At 42.7% G+C, this 19,187-nt stretch overlaps 1 protein-coding gene and 1 pseudogene across 7 annotated transcripts in view; one reads left to right on the plus strand and one right to left on the minus strand.

The window, feature by feature from the left end:
- Nucleotides 1-2,020: 2,020 nt before the first annotated feature.
- Nucleotides 2,021-3,281, plus strand: LOC139545878 (beta-1,3-galactosyl-O-glycosyl-glycoprotein beta-1,6-N-acetylglucosaminyltransferase-like; annotated as a pseudogene).
- Nucleotides 3,282-3,761: 480 nt separating this feature from the next.
- Nucleotides 3,762-19,187, minus strand: part of LOC139545727 (protein prune homolog 2-like) — an 80,325-nt gene continuing 64,899 nt past the window's right edge. For 5 of the 7 annotated variants that reach the window (XM_071353804.1, XM_071353802.1, XM_071353801.1 and 2 more), the window contains 3 exons: nt 6,813-6,911; nt 5,555-5,596; nt 3,762-4,176 (listed from right to left, as the gene is read on the minus strand). In XM_071353804.1, the coding sequence (XP_071209905.1) occupies nt 4,146-4,176; nt 5,555-5,596; nt 6,813-6,911 (172 nt within the window). In that variant the 3' untranslated portion in view covers nt 3,762-4,145. Of the gene's footprint in view, nt 4,177-4,781; nt 5,494-5,554; nt 5,597-6,812; nt 6,912-19,187 lie in introns of all 7 variants that reach the window. The other 2 variants (XR_011669117.1, XM_071353803.1) reach the window with 2 other exon arrangements.

Genomic DNA, 19,187 nt, shown 5'->3' on the forward strand with positions numbered 1-19,187 from the left:
TTTGATGAGGGCTTTTTATCTCCTCATGCACGTGCTTTACTCAGGGTTAACTTAACTCAGAGTTGATTGAACTAATTGTTATCACCTGTTCTGAAACCGAAAACTCTGAGTTTGACAGCTCAGAGTTAGTCATCCCAGAGTTCAGTTTTCAACTCAGAGAGTTTGTTAAACCTGCTTTCTGAAACAAGGCTCAGGTGAAAGCTATGATCCCTTATTGATGTCACTTGTTAAATCCACTTCAAGCGGTGTAGGGGAGGAGACAGGTTAAATAAGGATTTTTAAGCCTTGAAACATGGATTGTTTATGTGTGTCATTCAGAGGGTGAATGGGCAACACAAAATATTGAAGTGCCTTTGAACGGGGTATGGTAGTAGGTGCCAGGCGCACCGGTTTGTGTCAAGAACTGTAATGCTTCTGGGTTTTTCACGCTCAACAGTTTTCTGTGTGTGAACACCATGTGTGAACACCAAGTTATTTTAGAAGAAATACTGAATCATACAAGGGTGCCAATCTATTTGATCGCAACTGTAATTTCAAATTTGTGTAACCGTAAAAAATAAAGTATATTATATTTGACAAATTGCTTCATTGTTGAATATGTTGTGAAATACTTTATGTGCACAACTAGTTAACATAACTTGCAACCAGACCTTTAGACATAGTTAGGTACTGTATGTGTTTAGTTCACAGCAGAACAAAATAAAGATTATCCCTTTAAACAATTTCTCAACTGGTTGGTAGAGCATGTTTTGACAGTGAATTTAGAAATGAATATGAACAAAAATATACACAAACTTGATTGGTCAACTTCCCCAGGCTTCCTGCATCAATTTACATCATTTGTATCCTTTTGGGTTGCTGCAGTTCAGTGTTATGGCTCTCTTATGCCCACTCAGAGAGCTGTAAGAAAACTCAAAACCTGTCACCAAAGGAGATATGGGATATGGGATATGACTTGGTCATGGATAAATATTGCACAATTCCTGTTAGCAGAGACCTTGAAGAGTAGGTGGGAGTGGTAGTAAAGTAAAATGTTTAAAGGCTAAAAAGCAATAATTTTGTAAAAATGTCTTCAACCAGGCAGTTATATGTCAATATAAGTACTTATTCTTTTATAAACAATCCTTATTTTGGTGACAAATGTGATTGCATTGTTGACAGCACACAACAATGCATCATAATTGCCCCTTGGGGTCAATTAATCGATATTCAGACAAAAGATCGCCAATAGAATATTGCCTATAATGGTTATAAAAAACGGCATTTTGTCATATATTGTCTCAAAAGGTAGTCGGAACATGGATCATTTGAAATTTTAGAAAACTATTTTGGGGTACGTTGTACTACACACCACTTGGAAACATTTAATTCAATGTATTTAAATATTCATGTTTGGACAAACAATTACCATAATTTGTTCAAATTTGACACCCATCCCCATTAGCAACAGTTACAAAAGCCATTGAGGCAGACCTAAACTAATTCATGCACTATTGTTGAAATGAGTAAAAATGCTATGCAAATTGTCATTCTAACATGCCATTGCTGGTATGACCCTCTTGACTTTTCAACCACCTGGTAGAGCTCTGTAATTTCCAAAATATTGTAAGTTCTTGAGTTGTTAGTAATAGGAATTTAAGATGAAACATATTTTTCAACATGTTTTTCAAGAAGAGACAGTTAAAGGGTTATGATGATTGGCCTGCCTATAACTAATTTGTGTACATCTTCATGACTACAAATGTAAATTGGGAAGTGCTCAAGTGTTCTTTCTCTATTTTTCCATAGTTCTTTGGCACTCAGAGGGACTGGGATTATAAACTCAAGCAGAAAAGTGGCATGCCACATTTACAGCTTAAACCACAATGACATCCCGGAACATCAACTTGGAGAACTGATGTCGTTAGACACTCACACTGAATAAAGACATGTTAATTAAGGTAACTTCACTAGATATCCGCCTGCAATAGTGATATTAAAACCACCCGGTAAAAATCATCATTACATTGCCCCTTCTTAGATGGCATTGAAACTCTCAAAGTTGCTGCTCAGTGCGATGCTGGTATCCATTGGGATCTGGATGCTTACCCAGCTCGGTTCTGTTCAGGTGAGCCTGTACAACTATGGCTAGAGCTGGCTGCAGTACTCAGATGCAGAACCACATTCCGCAGGACGACAGTGACTGCAGCGCCACCCTGCAAGGAGACATGATGGACATCGATCATGCCAAGGTCCTGTCAATTACACGCAGCTTCCTCAACAGCACGCAGTTCCCGGACAAACACTACTGTACCTGGAGCTGACCAGGGACTGTCAGAGGTTCAGGTCCACACGCAAGTACCTGGAGATACCCCTAAATCTTGAGGAGCACTTCCCCTTGGCCTTCTCGCTGGTCGTCCATCACAAGGTGAACTTCGAGAAACTGCTCGCCCCCCAAAACATGTACTGGGTCCACGTGGACATGAAGGCCAAAGTGTCCGTTCTTGCTTCTGTCATAGCTATCACGTCCTGCTTTGACAAAGTTTTTTTTGGCCAGCCATCCGTTAAAGTGTGGTGTACCCAAGCTGGAGTTGAGTCCAGGCTGACATCCATTGTACTGGGGATCTGTACAGGGATAGCCCGCACTGGAAGTATTTAATCAACCTCTGTGGCCAGGACTTCCCCATCAAGACCAACCAGGAGATGATGCGCAGCCTGCAGGCACTGGCTGGGGGAAACACCATGGAGTCAGAGTCCATGGCCAGAGGTAAGAAGGGCCGCTGGAAGACGTTGCACAGGTTGTTGATGGCAAAATTCAAGAAACAGAGCAGGACAAAGCTCCCCCCTTCAGTGTACCCATCTGGTCAAGTGGGGTGTACACGCTGGTGAATAGGGGCTTTGTGCAGCAAGGTGCTGGCTCTGATCCAGTGGGCTAATGACACCTTGACTCCTGATGAGTTCCTGTGGGCTACCATTCAGAGGCTTCCCAGCGTGCCCGACTCCATGCACCCCAGGCCCACGTTCGACACAACGGACATGCACGCCATCGCCAGGCTGGTGAAGTTGCCGTGTATTGAGAGGGAAGAGTGCCCCAGCTCTGCAGTGTATCTGCCGTGCCATGGTACTTATGTTAGAGGGGTGTGATACAGGGCTGGAGACCTGCAGTGAAAGCTGCGGCAGCACCACCTCTTTGCCAACAAGTTTGACACAGACATGGACCCATTGCTATCAGATGTCTGGAGGAGCATCTTAGACTGGCAGAAATACACCAAAGCAAATCATTTGTATCCTCTGAAATGTGATACAAAGTTAGAATGAGATAAAGAAGGATATGACAGTGATGTCATGAATCTCAAGTCATCAGGAAGTACAGTACAATATATCTGCATTGGGAACCAAATCAAAACTGTTATGGCGCCATCTCTGTCTTATCCTTCTTAATGTCATCCTAGATATAGGTTTTCTTTTGGATAAATAACCCAGGAAGTTCTATCAAACTTTTACATTTCCTGGTGATTTCCTGTCTTACCTTCATATTCTGATTATTAAATAAACAATGAAAGTAAAACTACAATGTGATTTGTAAATAGGGAGTTGGTACTGATAGTTTTCTGAAATATATTTAATTGGTAGATGATAGTTAATAAACTTGCTGCTTGGCGTCACCCTGAGAGAGTTTGTCAAATTAATGGTGTATCGTTGCTGCAGCAAAATCATTTAGAAAATAAATGTTTTTATGCCCCCAACTGTATGTCATTAGAAATAACTTAGTGATTGACAGATTGACAGGTTTTAAACAATTTATTACATTTCGAAACCCTGTTTCTTTAAATGAAATCCAATTTCTTTCAAAAACTCTCAATCCCCATTACTTCCCAAAATATATGTCAGTTCCCCTTTAAATACTCATGCTTACTCACTGCCAAAAGTGACAGTTTATGCGTTTTATGTTGTGTTGAACACTGCCTGCAAAAAAATCATAACTTGGGGACCTCCTGGGTTCTTGCTTCTGTGCCTCTTTCTTGTGGGGACAGACTAATAAGGAATCACACATGGTAGAATAGCCCCTCTTCACCACAGGTGTGTGCAGGCAGGACAATGTGGTCTACTCTAAACCGCAGGTTCATATGGCAAGGGCCAAACGGATAGCAGGCACCAAAGAATGATCAAACACCGGAGTTCACTCTCTTATCCACTCTGTGAGAAAGAGAGGGGGGGTGGAGAGAGAGTATCTTCATTAAACTAGGCGGCAGGTAGCCTAGTGGTAAACAGTACTGTGCCAGTAACCGAGAGGTTGCTGGCTTGAATCCCCGAGCCGACTAAGGTTAAACATCTGTTGATGTGCCCTTGAGCAAGGCACTTTACCATAATTGCTCCTGTAAGTCGCTCTGGATAAGAGCGTCTGGTAAATGACAAGAGTATGGGCATAGTGTTTTGTGAAAGTGTGAGAATGTTACTCTCTGAAGCGAGATTTAGAAATGTCAAGAGGGATATGTCGTCATTGGTTATAAGAGGGAGCTTCAAGGGGATCCGTGTGAGGGAGTCAGAGACTCTGCCTTCAAGGAATTCCTCACATGCAAATGATTTAGCTTGGAGCTTGTTCCTTGTTCCAGTTGAGCCTTCAGTGTTAGATAACATTGACATTAGGGCTCTAGCCTCGTCAGCTGGCTGAGGGGATACTATATTAGTGCTCTAACCTTAGATGTAAAAAGGCTTAGACCTAAATACATTTACTGTTAATGTATGATACATACAACAGATAACCAACCAATCACACACAAACACACACTATGCACTCTTACTTAGTCGCTTCCTCCTGTAATTCTTCATCCTGTCTTGATCAGTGTCAGAGGTTAAGGGTTAAGGGTTAAGGGTTAGTAAAGGATGAGAAACACACCAAGGGGTAAAGCGCACTGTCAGTACGCATGCAGCTAGTTCAGTTCATCCTGGGCTATAAGGGGTTAAGAGGGTTAGGAAGGGAACGGAGAATGCTAAAAAGATACAGTTGTGCCCGCTGAAAAGTTTTTTTGACACCTGTGCCGGGATGAAGGAGAGTTCCTTGTGGCAGCAAGTACAACTGCATGTTTGTCGAGTAAGTTTGATAAAAGTTGCATTAAATGAATTTATCTTAAAACATTGTTGAGTATTTATTGAATTCACATTGGGACATTAAAACATAACATGTTCCCACACTTAGAAAACACCACCGGTGCATTTACCCACGCTTTGCGACAACACTGTGCTGCGACCTAACTTTTCAACGCACCGAACTGTAGGCAGGGGTCTACGGTCAGTTGGGGTGGATTATGGGTGAAGGAGTCCCGAAGAGGTCAAACAAGTTGATCATCAAATAGAGAAAAAAAATCCCTCATGCAGAGATCAGAAACAACCAATCACAGGACAGGACAGACAGGACACATTCTTACATATCACACAGACCGTGGGTGAGGTCATCAGATTAAATCAGCCTGGGCGTAGGGGGGAGGGGTGTTAGTGCCAGGAGGTAGGGCCAGTCTGAAAATACAGGGGGGGGGTAAGGGAACTCAACCAACACAGGCAGACCTTTTGAGTTTACCTCATACATGCAAATGTCTGTATACCCCTCTCCTCTTCGTACCTTAGACGGGAGTAGAGAGAGGCAGGAGGGGTACAGTTAGTGAGTGGACACAACACAGAGGATTCATCCTCCGTCCCAACCAATCACTATGGCTCGGTTTCCCTCAACTCAGCACAGGAACATCCCCAGGGTTATTATGTCTCAGCTCTATTCTGTCTTTCACATGTCTCCAATGACAGTGTCCAGGTTACAGAGGATGCAGCAGGTCTCCTTTGACTCTCTACACGTCAATGAGAAATCATCCAAAGGCCTTTGTAGTCTACACATGCATTCTTGTTGCTCTCAGCCAATCATTTCCTTCCATCTGTCTGACTATTTTTAATTAAGCTTTATTTAACCATTTGAGTGTAAAGGGATGCTTCGGGGATTTATCTACTTCCTCAGAGTCAGATGAACTGATGGATACCATTTTTATGTCTCTGCATCCAGCATGAAGGAAGTTAGAGGTAGCTTTGTGAGCCAGTGCTAACTAGCGTTCGCGCAATGACTGGAGGTCTATGGTATATACTAGTTAGCAACTTCCTTCAAACTGGGCACAGAAGTATAAAAATGGTATCCACCAGTCCATATGACTCTGGGGAATTAGATAAAGTGCTTCATTGCCAAAATACTGAAATATTCTTTAAGGACAAATTCTTAGTTACAATGACATGGCAAGTTGAGCTAGAACAGGGATAAGCAAATTGGAAGACGATGTCATGCTGGATTTAGTTATTTTCCTTTCAAATCAGCATCTGTCCCCTGTCATGGGCCGGAGTTGACTATCCATCGTCTGGAATGAATGTCCCCTCAGTCTATCCCCCTCAATAACAGCCAGTAGTGCAACATTTTACAGTGATTTTATGGTTCCCCCAAAAAAGGCCTACACCACACTATTATGCTCCTCATACCACCTTTTAACAGCGACAATGTTTTGTACCTGTGTGGATCTAAACATTGTCACTTTTTAAAATGTTGTATTACAGAATGTCAGTGTGATCTTATGCACATGCAATGTATCAAGTGCTGTACAGTTTAACCCCCAAAATGGCTACTTTGTAAAATACTTTTGACAGAAATCTAGTCATCTGATCACATCGTTTCCAAAACTAAAGTGGTGGAACTCCATTCCACTCTCGTTCCATGTGTGTGTGTGTGTGTGTGTGTGTGTGTGTGTGTGTGTGTGTGTGAGTTGTTACTTTATCTTCATGCTCACAATATCTTCACATTCACTCACTTGATAATGCTCTCAGGGATGTGCACAGACTCCATTGGAATTAGCTCTCGTAGCTCCGCCAGGCTGTTCACATACTTTATCTTACTGCTGAACTTAGAACTGCAGAGAGAGCCAGAGAGAGAGAGAGAGAGACAGAGAGAGAGAGAGAGAGAGAAGTTGTGAGAAAGGTGGAAGAGAATGGGGGTGGGGGGGCAAAAACAAAGGCATGATAGAACACTTAACTTAAAGCTGACAGGTTGATCAAATGCATTATTACTTGTTATACAGTGCATTTGGAAACTATTCAGACCCCTTGACTTCCACATTTTGTTACGATACAGCCTTATTCTAGAATTGATTAAATGTTGTTTTTTTCCGTCAATCTACACATAATACCCCAGAATGACAAAGCGAAAACAGTTTTTTAGACAAAAAACAGAAATATTTTATTTACAAGAATTCAGACCCTTTGCTATGGGACTCGAAATTGAGCTCAGGTGCATCCTGTTTCCAAATGATCATCCTTGAGAGGTTTCTACAACTTGATTAGAGATCTGGGGAAGGGTACCAAAACATTTCTGCAGCATTGAAGGTCCCCATTACTTTATCCTATCCTAGGTATTCCTTCAACTGTTTAGAGGAGACTGCGTGAATCAGGCCTTCATGGTCGAATTGCTGCAAAGAAACAACTACTAAAGGACACTAATAAGAAGAAGAGACTTGCTTGTGCCAAGAAACACGAGCAATGGACATTAGACCGGCGGAAATCTGGCCTTTGTTCTGTTGAGCCCAAATTTGAGATTTTTGGTTCCAACCGCTGTGTCTTTGTGAGATGCAGAGTAGGTGAAAGGATGATCTCCGCATGTGTGGTTCCCACTGTGAAGCATGGAGGAGAAGGTGTGATGGTGTGGGGGTGCTTTGCTGGTGACACTGTAGAATTCAAGGCACTCTTAACCAGCATGATTACCACAGTATTCTGCAGCGATACGCCATCCCATCAGGTTTGCGCTTAGTGGGAGTATCATTTGTTTTTGAACAGGACAATGACCCAACACACCCCCAGGCTGTGTAAGGGATATTTGACCAAGAAGGAGAGTGATGGAGTGCTGCATCAGATGACCTGGCCTCCACAATCACCCGACCTAAACCCAATTGAGATGGTTTGGGATGAGTTGGACCGCAGAGCGAAGGAAAAGCAGCCAACAAGTGCTCAGCATATGTGGGAACTCTTTCAAGACTGTTGGAAAAGCATTCCTGGTGAAGCTGGTTGAGAGAATGCCAAGAGTGCGCAAAGCTGTCATCAAGGCAAAGGGTGGCTACTTTGAAGAATATAAAATATATTTTGATTTGTTTAACACTTTTTTTTGGTTACTACATGATTCCTTATGTGTTATTTCATATATTTGATGTCTTCACTATTATTATACAATGTAGAAAATAGTAAAAATGAAGAAAAACCCCTGAATGAGTAGGTGTGTCCAAACTTTTGACTGGTACTGTATATTATTATGTAGAGATTAAATCAAGAATACTTGTGAATGATATACAGTGCATTCGGAAAAGTATTCAGACCACTTTACTTTTTCCAGGTGAACTTTGCCCCAGTCTGATGTCCAGAGCGCTCTGGAGCATGTTTTCATCAAGGATCTATCTGTACTTTGCTCCGTTCATCTTTGCCTCCGTCCTGACTAGTCTCCCAGTCCCTGCCCCTGAAAAACATCCCAACAGCATGATGCTGCCAGCACCTTGCTTCACCGTAGGGATGGTACCAGGTTTCATCCAGACGAGACGTGACGCTTGGCATTCAGGCCAAAGATTTAAATCTTGATTTCATCAGACCAGAGAATCTTGTTTTTCATGGTCTGAGAGTCCTTTAGGTGCCTGTTGGCAAACTCCAAGCGGGCTGTCATGTGCCTTTTACTGAGCAGTGGCTTCCATCTGGCCACTACCATAAAAGCCTGATTGGTGGAGGGCTGCAGAGATGTTTGTCCTTCTGGGAGGTTCTCCCATCTCCACAGAGGAACTCTGTAACTCTGTCAGAGTGACCATTGGGTTATTGGTCACCTCCCTGACCAAGGCCCTGCTCCCCTGATTCCTCAGTTTGGCCGGGCGGCCAGCTTTAGGAAGATTCTTGGTAGTTCCAAACTTCTTCAATTTAAGAATGATGGAGGCCACTGTGTTCGTGGGGACCTTCAATGCTGCAGAAATCTTTTTGGTACCCTTCCTCAGATCTGTGCCCCGACACAATCCTGTCTCGGAGCTCTACAGACAATTCCTTCGACCTCATGGCTTGGTTTTTGCTCTGACATGCACTGTTAACTGTCGTACCTTTAAATAGACAGGTGTGTGCCTTTCCAAATCATGTCCAATCAATTGAATTTACCACAGGTAGACTCCGAATAAAGTTGTAGAAACATCTCAAGGACGATCAATGAAAACAGGATGCATCTGAGCTCAATTTCGAGTCTCATAGCAAATGGTCTGAATACTTAAGTAAATAAGGTATTTCAGATTTTTTTTTTTTATAAATGTGCAATCATTTCTAAAAACCTGTTTGCTTTGTCGTTAAGGGGTATTGTGTTTAGATAATTTTTTATTTAATCCATTTTAGAATACGGCTGTAACGTAATAAAATGTGGAAAAGTCAAGGGGTCTGAATACTTTCCAAATGCACTGTAAATAGGAATCCAGGTCTGGTATCTAGGGTCCATAACAGGCAGCGCAAAATGCTTTTTCTGCTGTCAGAGATTGCCCTCTGAAGGTCAGCCAACTGCATCACTCCAACAACTCCGCTTCTCCAAAGTGACATTTTCTTTCTTTCTTTGAGTGGTTATAGTCGTTTGTCGAGTTTAGTTTCTCTCCCTGAGTTTTGTTCCACCCCTCCCGTGTGTGTGTGTGTTGGGGAGAGGGGCTATTTGTATGGCAGTAGCCCAGGCTCATCTGAACGGGAGCTTCTGCCCACTGTATTTATAGCACAAAGAGATGCTTTTGTTTTGCCCCTGAAAACAATTCAGCTTTTCTCAGAAAGCCAGAGCACACAGTCAGTGACCTCGCACTGCTACCCTCGGAAGGCTGTGACCCGCCCCCCACGTGTGGTAGGACATGACTGACAGAGGGTGGAGGTTGGAGTGGGGGTGTCACAGCCAATGTACCCTCTAACATTGTGAAAATTCTGTGCAACTTCCGGTGCGTGTTTACTGTAAACACTGAGGCTGTACCTGCTTTATGTTACAGTTTTAACAGAGGCCATGTAGGCTACTGTGGCTTTAGTATTAACTAAAGGGGAAAACTCTAGAAAGAGTGAAGTTCAGTCTCGTGCTTCTCTCCGCGGGCTGATATTTTGGGGCTGATATTTCTTCTGCCAACGCAGTATTGGTTACACAGACTTTTGGCCTCCCATCCTATTCTAACCACCTCTCGCCGGCTTTGTATTCATGTTACCTGATGAAATTGCTGTACAATATGATCTTGTTGCCATCTGATGCACATTCAGATGTCATAAATCAGTACCGCAGAGCTCTCCCTGTACTATGCCGTGCCTTGATTGTATTACTGTTGATGCTATCTGGAAATGTGCATGTTCACCCTGGCCCACCTACTGTTGCTAGCCCCAATTCTGACTTGTGCTATGATATCTGCTTCACTGATTTCTGCTCGTAAAAGCCTGGGTTTTTACACGTTAACACTTGAAGCTTATTACCTAAAATGGATCAATTGAAAGTGTGGGTTCAGAGCTCCGATCCAGATGTGTTGGTCATTACTGAGACGTGGTTAAGGAAGAGTGTTTTGAATACTGATCTTAACCTTTCTGGTTATAACCTTTTTCAACAAGACAGATCTTCCAAAGTTTGGGGAGTGGCAATCTTTACCAAGGATCACCTTCAGTGCTCAGTTGTCTCCACCAAGTCTGTCCCCAAACAATTTGATTTGCTGGTTTTAAGCATTAAACTTTCAAATAGCTCTTTGTTGACTGTCGCTGGGTGTTATCGTCCTCCATCAGCACTGACCTGTACCCTACCTGCCCTAAGCTCTGTCCTGGCCCCTTACACTAAGTCTGAATTTGTCCTGCTAGGTGACCTGAACTGGGACATGCTTAAACCACCTGACCAAGTCCTAAAGCACTGGGACTCCCTACATTTTTCTCAGACTATCGCCAATCCCACAAGGTATGACTCCAAACACCCAGAAAAGGCTACATTCTGTTAAAGGTTCCCAAAGCACACACATCCCTGGGTCGCTCCTCTTTTCAGTTCGCTGCAGCTAGCGACTGGAACGAGCTGCAACAAACACTCAAATTGGACAGTTTATCTCAATCTCTTCATTGAAAGACTCAATCATGGGCACTCTTACTGACAGTTGTGGCTGCTTTGCGTGATGTATTGTTGTCTCTACCTTCTTGCCCTTTGTGCTGTTGACTGTGCCCAACAATGTTTGTACCATGTTTTGTGCTGCTACCATGTTGTGTTGCTACCATGCTGTGTTGTCATGTGTTGCTGCCTTGTTATGTTGTTGTCTTAGGTCTCTCTTTATGTAGTGTTGTGTTGTCTCTCTTGTCGTGATGTGTGTTTTGTCCTATATTTATATATATAATTTATTTTTATCCCAGCCCTCGTCCCCGCAGGAGGCCTTTTGCATTTTGGTAGGCCGTCATTGTAAGTAACAATTTGTTCTTAACTGACTTGCCTAGTTAAATAAAGGTTAAATAAAAATAAATAAATAACCAGGCTAGCGCAGTGCATCTCGTTTCGGCATGACACTGCTCAGCTCAGTAGTATAAAAAGGGTATTCGTCATACCACAGATAGGTGTCAGGTGTGTGAGATGAGTTCTAGTAGGTCCTAGGTAGGGTTGTGTAAGTATATTCTCCCTCTCTGTTTTCAGGTGAGTACCTGAACAGGTATTGGAAATGCCACCTGCTATAAGTGCACAGGTCCTGAGGAGGACTGCATGAGCTGCCCATCCAGCAGGTGAGATGGACACACTGCAGTGGATTAGAGAATGGGTCATATTCATTAGTGCACACGTCACAAAATTGCAACTGAAACAGAAAACAAAGGTCTTGTAATGGACAAGTTTAGACCTTGGAGCACCTTTTGATACACTGAATGTCTGTGAGATGACTGAACATCATGTCATTTGATAAACATCACGTTGGGAGTTCAGCCTTAACAAATGTAATGTTCTGATGAATGATGATCATGTCTGGTAGATACAAAACCCAAAATACTTTTCATGTCGATATTATTATTGGAATTCTATTTTAGGTAACGATTTTACGTTAACTGTGTATTATGAAGCATACATTAAAGCAGTTTTATATGAGAGGGCGTGGCACAATTGCTTTTCTACAACAGAGTTACCAATTAAATGAAAACGTTATTTTGACAAATGTATTTATATGGTACTATTTCATCCCTCCGTGAGATTATACTGTAGTCCCCGACACAAATCTAGGGTTGCCAGTCAAACTGACTCGTTGTTCGTTCCATTGCGGTTCGTTCTATTGGCACGCTTTGCAGGCTCTTCACTCTTGCTATAGCCAACTACACAGCTAACATAATCACTTCCAAGTTCAGACTGAAACTGGAGAGACAGCTAAACAGCTGCATTTCATTTGACCTGTTATTCTATTGACATGTCTTTGGATAAAAACTATGCTGATGCATGACTACGCCACTCAGAGAAAAGCTGTCTGTCTCGTCCTGACTCTGGGCCAGTGGAGATCGCGTTTGAAAATTGAAACAAATGTTGCAAAGGTCTGAGAGGCAGTAGCCTAGTGATGCACGGTTTGACTTTTAACCAGTAGTCCCCGTGGTTATATTTGCGAGGTGGGCGGGTGTAGGGTCATGCAATACTGTGTTGTTGGAAGGCTGGTGGGTGACGTGGCGGGTTGAATAAAGAGAAAACAATACCTCCATACATGTGTCATTCTTGTGCAATTTATATCTATAGGTTACACAGAGTTTTTTTATCTCATTATTTTAGGCTATCTGGCATTAGCGCGTATGCTAAACCTGAACTTTAGGGCCTAACTGTGCGTGCCAAATAGCCTACATGCCAATCTCCAAATGCTTTTAGGAATGGGCAGAAGAAAAGTCAATCCATGAATTTAATTGGTATTCACACATTTGTTTTTGAGGTAGAATTACTGTAATGTTGTTGATGCCAAATTGCAAACCTTATTTGCACCTTCTCTATTACAGAACCAATGGGTGTGCCTGAGTCTTATCCTCTCTCTACTAGGTAAGCTGTTTCAACCTGGAACACTGTTCTCCTGCTTTGGTCTTTTTCAGTCAATGCAGGAAGTGTGTGAAGCGTTTTGTACCAGCGCAGATCTAACAATAAATAATCAACATACCAAATCAGTTCATGTTTTGTCACATAAACTGAAATTAGGCGAACTATTAGAATTTTAGCAACCAGAAAATGGCGGAGTGTTTTCTGCATAGTGCACCTTTAATATTGTGATTCACATATACACTATGACCCCGATCTGAATGCTGCAACTGAAACCTCGACTATGACTGGACAGGGTTTGGATATTTGTGATAATGACCTAAAAGGGGTTCAGAAGAACACCAGCACACAATTTTATGTTTGTTCCATGGCAAACCATCTCTCTAGCTACCCCTTATTCCACACTATGCCTTTTTTGGCCCATGGTCCCTCAACTTCAGACAATTTGGAACTCTCCATCTTATCTCTATAAACCCGCCCTACCTTCACCCATTTTCCCTCTGCTGCTTCCTTCACTTGTTCTTCTCCCGATTTGATGACATCTAGACTCAGTAACACGTTTAAAAGTGTTGTGGTGTATTGTTTTTGCTACTTTTTTCCACCTGTATTATGCTGTCATATTTTGGGGTACAGACTGAAAATGCAGTGCTCACAATTGACATCAGCAATATGGACCTAAATTGACAAGACGGCTGTTGATATAGCTGCATTTAGTCTGGGCATCCTTGTTTTGAGTCTGTTAAGTGTGTTTCTCATTCTGCTGGAGTTTTACATACATTTTATGTAAAATTTTACATAAAACCTACCTTACGCATCCAGATCTTCCATTTGTAACTCACCCACCAAAATCTCAATATGCTGTTTTACATTTTGTGTTATTAGTGCTGGACTAATTCCTCAAATGGAAAAGCAGAAGATTCTGTGCACTCTTGGATAGTAATAATCATTCATATGGGGGCTCTTCGATGTCCCAGGTTTGTGGCATTGATGAATAAATCTTTTAATGTTGACTCAAATTCTGATATTTATATGTTATGTATAAAAGGCATATGTATACTTCGTTTACTATTTTGATTCATTTAAAACAATGTAATTGTTGGAGTTAAGGTGTTTGATGGGATTGATGGGTGACCAGGTGGATTCTTGTCAATGCTTACTCATTCATGATTATGGATACATTCAGCAATGAGTTAATCTGGCTTTGAATCTGCAACAGAACATATTTATTTTAACGAGCTGCACTGCACTGCGCTGGCCTGGTTATTTATTTATTTATTTTTGTTTAACCTTTATTTAACTAGGCAAGTCAGTTTAAGAACAAATTCTTATTTACAATGACGGCCTACCAAAAGGCAAAAGGCCTCCTAAAAATATAGGACAAAACACACATCACGAGAAGAGAGACAACACAACACTACATTAAAGAGAGACCTAAGACAACAACATAGCATGGCAGCAACACATGACAACACAACATGGTAACAACACAGCATGGTAGCAACACAACATGACAACAACATGGTAGCAACACAACATGGCAGCAGCACAACATGGTAACAGAACAAAACATGGTACAAACATTATTATGCACAGACAACAACACAAAGGGCAAGAAGGAAAGAGACAACAATACATCACGCATATCAACAAGTTAACTCTGAATTTCTTTAATACAGCAGTGAATTCTGACACCATGACTGAAATATATTTCACCTTGTTCATATACACTGATCAAAAATATAAACACAACATGTAAAGTGTTGGTCCAATGTTTCATGAGCTGAAATAAAAGATCCAAGAAATGTTCCAGGTGCACAAAAAGCTTATTTCTCTCAACTTTTGAGAACAAATTCATTTACAACCCTGTTAGTGAGCATTTTTCCTTTGCCAAGATAATCCATCCACCTGACAGGTGTGGCATATCAAGAAGCTGATTAAACATCATGATCATTACACAGGTGCTGGGGACAATAAAAGACCACTCTAAAATGTGAAGTTTTGTCACACAACACAATGCCACAGATGTCTCAAGTTTTGAGGCAGCGTGCAACTGGCATGCTGACTGCAGGACTGTCCACAGAGCTGTTGCCAGATAATTTAATGTTAATTTCTCTACCATAAGCCGCCTCCAACTTCGTTTTAGAGAATTTGGCAGTACGTCCAACTGGCCTCACAAACGCAGACCACGTGTAACCGCACCAGCCCAGGACCTCCACATCCGGCTTCTAAACCTGCGGGATCGTCTGAGACCATCCACCTGGACAGCTGATGAAACTGTGGGTTTGTACAACTGACGAACTTCTGCACAAACTGTCAGAAACCGTCTCAGGGAAGCTCATCTGCGTGCTCGTCGTCCTCACCATTGTCTTGACCTGACTGCAGTTCAGCGTCGTAACCGACTTCAGTGGGCAAATGCTCACCTTCGATGGCCACTGGCACACTGGAGAAGTGTGCTCTTCACGGATGAATCCTGGTTTCAACTGTACCAGGTAGATGGCGGACGCCGTGTATGTTGTTGTGTGGGCAAGTTATTTGCTGTGCACGTTGTGAACAGAAAGCCTCATGGTGGCGGTGGGGTTGTAGTATGGGGAAGCATACGGTCAATGAACACAATTGCATTTTATCGATGCAAATAGAATGCACCGAGATACTGTGACAAGATCCTGAGGCCCATTGTCCTGCCATTCATCCCCTGCCCTCACCTCATGTTTGAGCTTGATAATGCACAGCCCCATGTCGCAAGGATTATTTTATTAGTGACCTGTGATAAAGACATTGTCCTACATGTAACAGTAATTCTTGTCCTTAGAGTTCAAGAAACATGTTACACTTTACACAAAGTGTTTAACTAGGTTTCCTTGATAATTGTATCCACCATATGATGGGCAGAACTTCACTGAAGAGCATTAACATTTTTGTATTGTAATTCTAAACTCAGCAAAAAAAGAAACGTCCCTTTTTCAGGACCCTGTCTGTCAAAGATAATTCGTAAAATCCAAATAATTTCACAGATCTTCATTGTAAAGGGTTTAAACACTGTTTCCCATGCTTGTTCAATGAACCATAAACAATTAATGAACATGCACCTGTGGAACGGTCATTAAGACACTAACAGCTTACAGACGGTAGGCAATTAACGTCACAGTTATGAAAACGTAGGACACTAAAGAGGCCTTTATACTAATACTGAAAAAACCCAAAAGAAAGATGCCCAGGGTCCCTGCTCATCTGCGTGAACGTGCCTTAGGCATGCTGCAAGGAGGCATGAGGATTGCAATGTCCGTACTGTGAGACGCCTAAGACAGCGCTACAGGGAGACAGGACGGACAGCTGATCGTCCTCGCAGTGGCAGACCACGTGTAACAACACCTGCACAGGATCGGTACATCCGAACATGACACCTGCAGGACAGGTACAGGATGGCAACCTCAACTGCCCGAGTTACACCAGGAATGCACAATCCCTCCATCAGTGCTCAGACTGTCCGTAATAGGCTGAGAGAGGCTGGACTGAGGGCTTGTAGGCCTGTTGTAAGGCAGGTCCTCACCAGACATCAACGGCAACAACATCGCCTATGGGCACAAACCCACCTTCGCTGGACCAAACAGTACTGGCAAAATGTGCTCTTCACTGACGAGTTGCGGTTTTGTCTCAACAGGGGTGATGGTCGGATTTGCGTTTATCGTCGAAGGAATGAGCGTTACACCGAGGCCTGTACTCTGGAGCGGGATTGATTTGGAGGTGGAGGGCCTGTCATGGTCTGGGGCGGTGTGTCACAGCATCATCAGACTGAGCTTGTTGTCATTGCAGGCAATCTCAACGCTGTGCGTTACAGGGAAGACATTGTCCTCCCTCATGTGCTACCCTTCCTGCAGGCTCATCCTGACATGACCCCCCAGCATGACAATGCCACCAGCCATACTGCTCGTTCTGTGCGTGATTTCCTGCAAGACAGGAATGTCAGTGTTCTGCCATGGCCAGCGAAGAGCCCGGATCTCAATCCCATGGAGCATGTCTGGGACCTGTTGGATCGGAGGGTGAGGGCTAGGGCCATTCCCCCCAGAAATGTCCGGGAACTTGCAGGTGCCTTGGTGGAAGAGTGGGGTAACATCTCACAGCAAGAACTGGCAAATCTGGTGCAGTTATTGAGTAGGAGATGCACTGCAGTAATTAAGCAGCTGGTGGCCACACCAGATACTGAATGTTACTTTTGATTTTGACCCCTCCTTTGTTCAGGGACACATTATTCAATTTCTGTTAGTCACATGTCTGTGGAACTTGTTCAGTTTATGCCTCAGTTGTTGAATCTTGTTATGTTCACACAAATATTTACACATGTTAAGTTTGCTGAAAATAAACGCAGTTGACAGTGAGAGGAAGTTTCTTTTTTTTGCTGAGTTTATTTGCATAATACCTTTTTGAACATGTGACTAGTTTCTGGTAACAAAGTGGCACTGTAAATTTGACTGAACACAGTATAGCAACAATGGATAAGTCCGGACTCGTCTTCCTCATCAATACAGTACGAAACATTAGTAGTAGTATTGTAAACAAAGTCATATTCCTCATTTTCTCTCAGCTATGGAGACAGGTCATTAGCCGGAACCACCTGTGAAAAAGGAGTACAAATTATGCAATGGTTAGCATGTGTGGAAACTTAAAACAGATCATCAATGTACAACTCATGGCAATTGCACTAGTCACAATTCAAATATGTACTAGTCACAATCCAAGTATGGTCTTATTGAGTAGTTATAGCGCAGGTAGGGATGACAATTAATACACTGTTGCCCATTAGGACCAAGAATAACACTGAACTAGACTAAATACTATTGCCACAGCTATTCCAGAAGAGGTCAGTCTAACACACTAAGGTGGTCAAGGGCAAATGAAGGGTGAATGAGTTTCAAGTTTTATTAGTCGAATATACGGGATATTCCCCACCCCGTAGCCTCCGGGAGCACGCAGAGGCCAAATCGATCTCCGTATCGCACAACCGTGCGCCTCTCACATTTTGTAACAGTGCAGAGGGCTCCATATAGCTCCTCAGTGACATGATTGGTTGACGGTAGGTGAGGGCGGGAGGTCCTGTATAAACACAAACTCACTTCCTTGACAACTTTCTTCACAACAGATCTGCGCTGCTTGGCCTGACTTCTGCTGAGGCCATACCACCGTAAATGCTGCACGGTCAATGCAGCCGTCGGACTGACCATGCAGCACCTTTAAGTCAAAGTAAGCACTCACACAACCACAAAATAGATTAGTTGAAAGGCACACTGTGTGGTCTTGAGCAAATTAACTTATATAGAAAGGCTTCTCTTCCAAAAATGTATTTTGTAGTCTTCAAATATCCCAACAGGAAAATGAGACTGAATCACACATTCCAGTCCAAACCATAGATCAGCCCCATTCATCGTATCAAGGGACTACCCGCTGTAGATGTCTGACATGATTCGACATGTAAAATCGGTGCGCACTCGGTTCGCAAATTACGTTCAGAGGTGCTAAGTACTCTCGGCCAGCAAACGCTATTGATGTGTCTGAGCCCTAGGTGTGCGCTTGCAAACTCCTTGTTATGAATTTAAAAGCATAGGATTGGTGTAAGCATTGGAAGGAGGGAGTTTGCATGGCTAAATCCATGCGAAAAAAGTAGAAAAGTGCACTGAGAAGGGAAGATAATAGGGACGCATCTCAACAACATGACTTATTGCTTAAATAGACACTGGCTGGATCGTGGTTTTAACCAATCTGCATCCAGGATTAGATCCACCCATTGTATAAAGCTACATGGAGCATTATTAAAATGTATTATTCAAGTTTATTTATGCACAGCACTTTGAGATATGAGTTGATGTAAGAAGGGCTATATAAATACATTTGATTTGATTTGATTTGATATTATGATTGAATGAACAGATTTGATCACAGATGTTAGAAGAGCGAACTGGACTTTAATGTAAAGCCAGTGTTGACTTTATGCAATCGCCTTATCAAGCCCAACTAACTGCAATAGAGAGAGTCACGAGTTTTAAGTTCCTCTGTGTCCACATCACCGAGGACTTGTCATGGACCAAGAACACCACCACTCTTGTTAAGAGGGCACAACAGCGTTTACTTCCTAAGGCGGCTGAAGAAGGCACCCCGGGTCCTCTCCAAA

This window comes from Salvelinus alpinus, chromosome 19 (genome assembly GCF_045679555.1).
Source record: "Salvelinus alpinus chromosome 19, SLU_Salpinus.1, whole genome shotgun sequence".
In the NCBI taxonomy this organism is placed as follows: domain Eukaryota; kingdom Metazoa; phylum Chordata; class Actinopteri; order Salmoniformes; family Salmonidae; genus Salvelinus; species Salvelinus alpinus.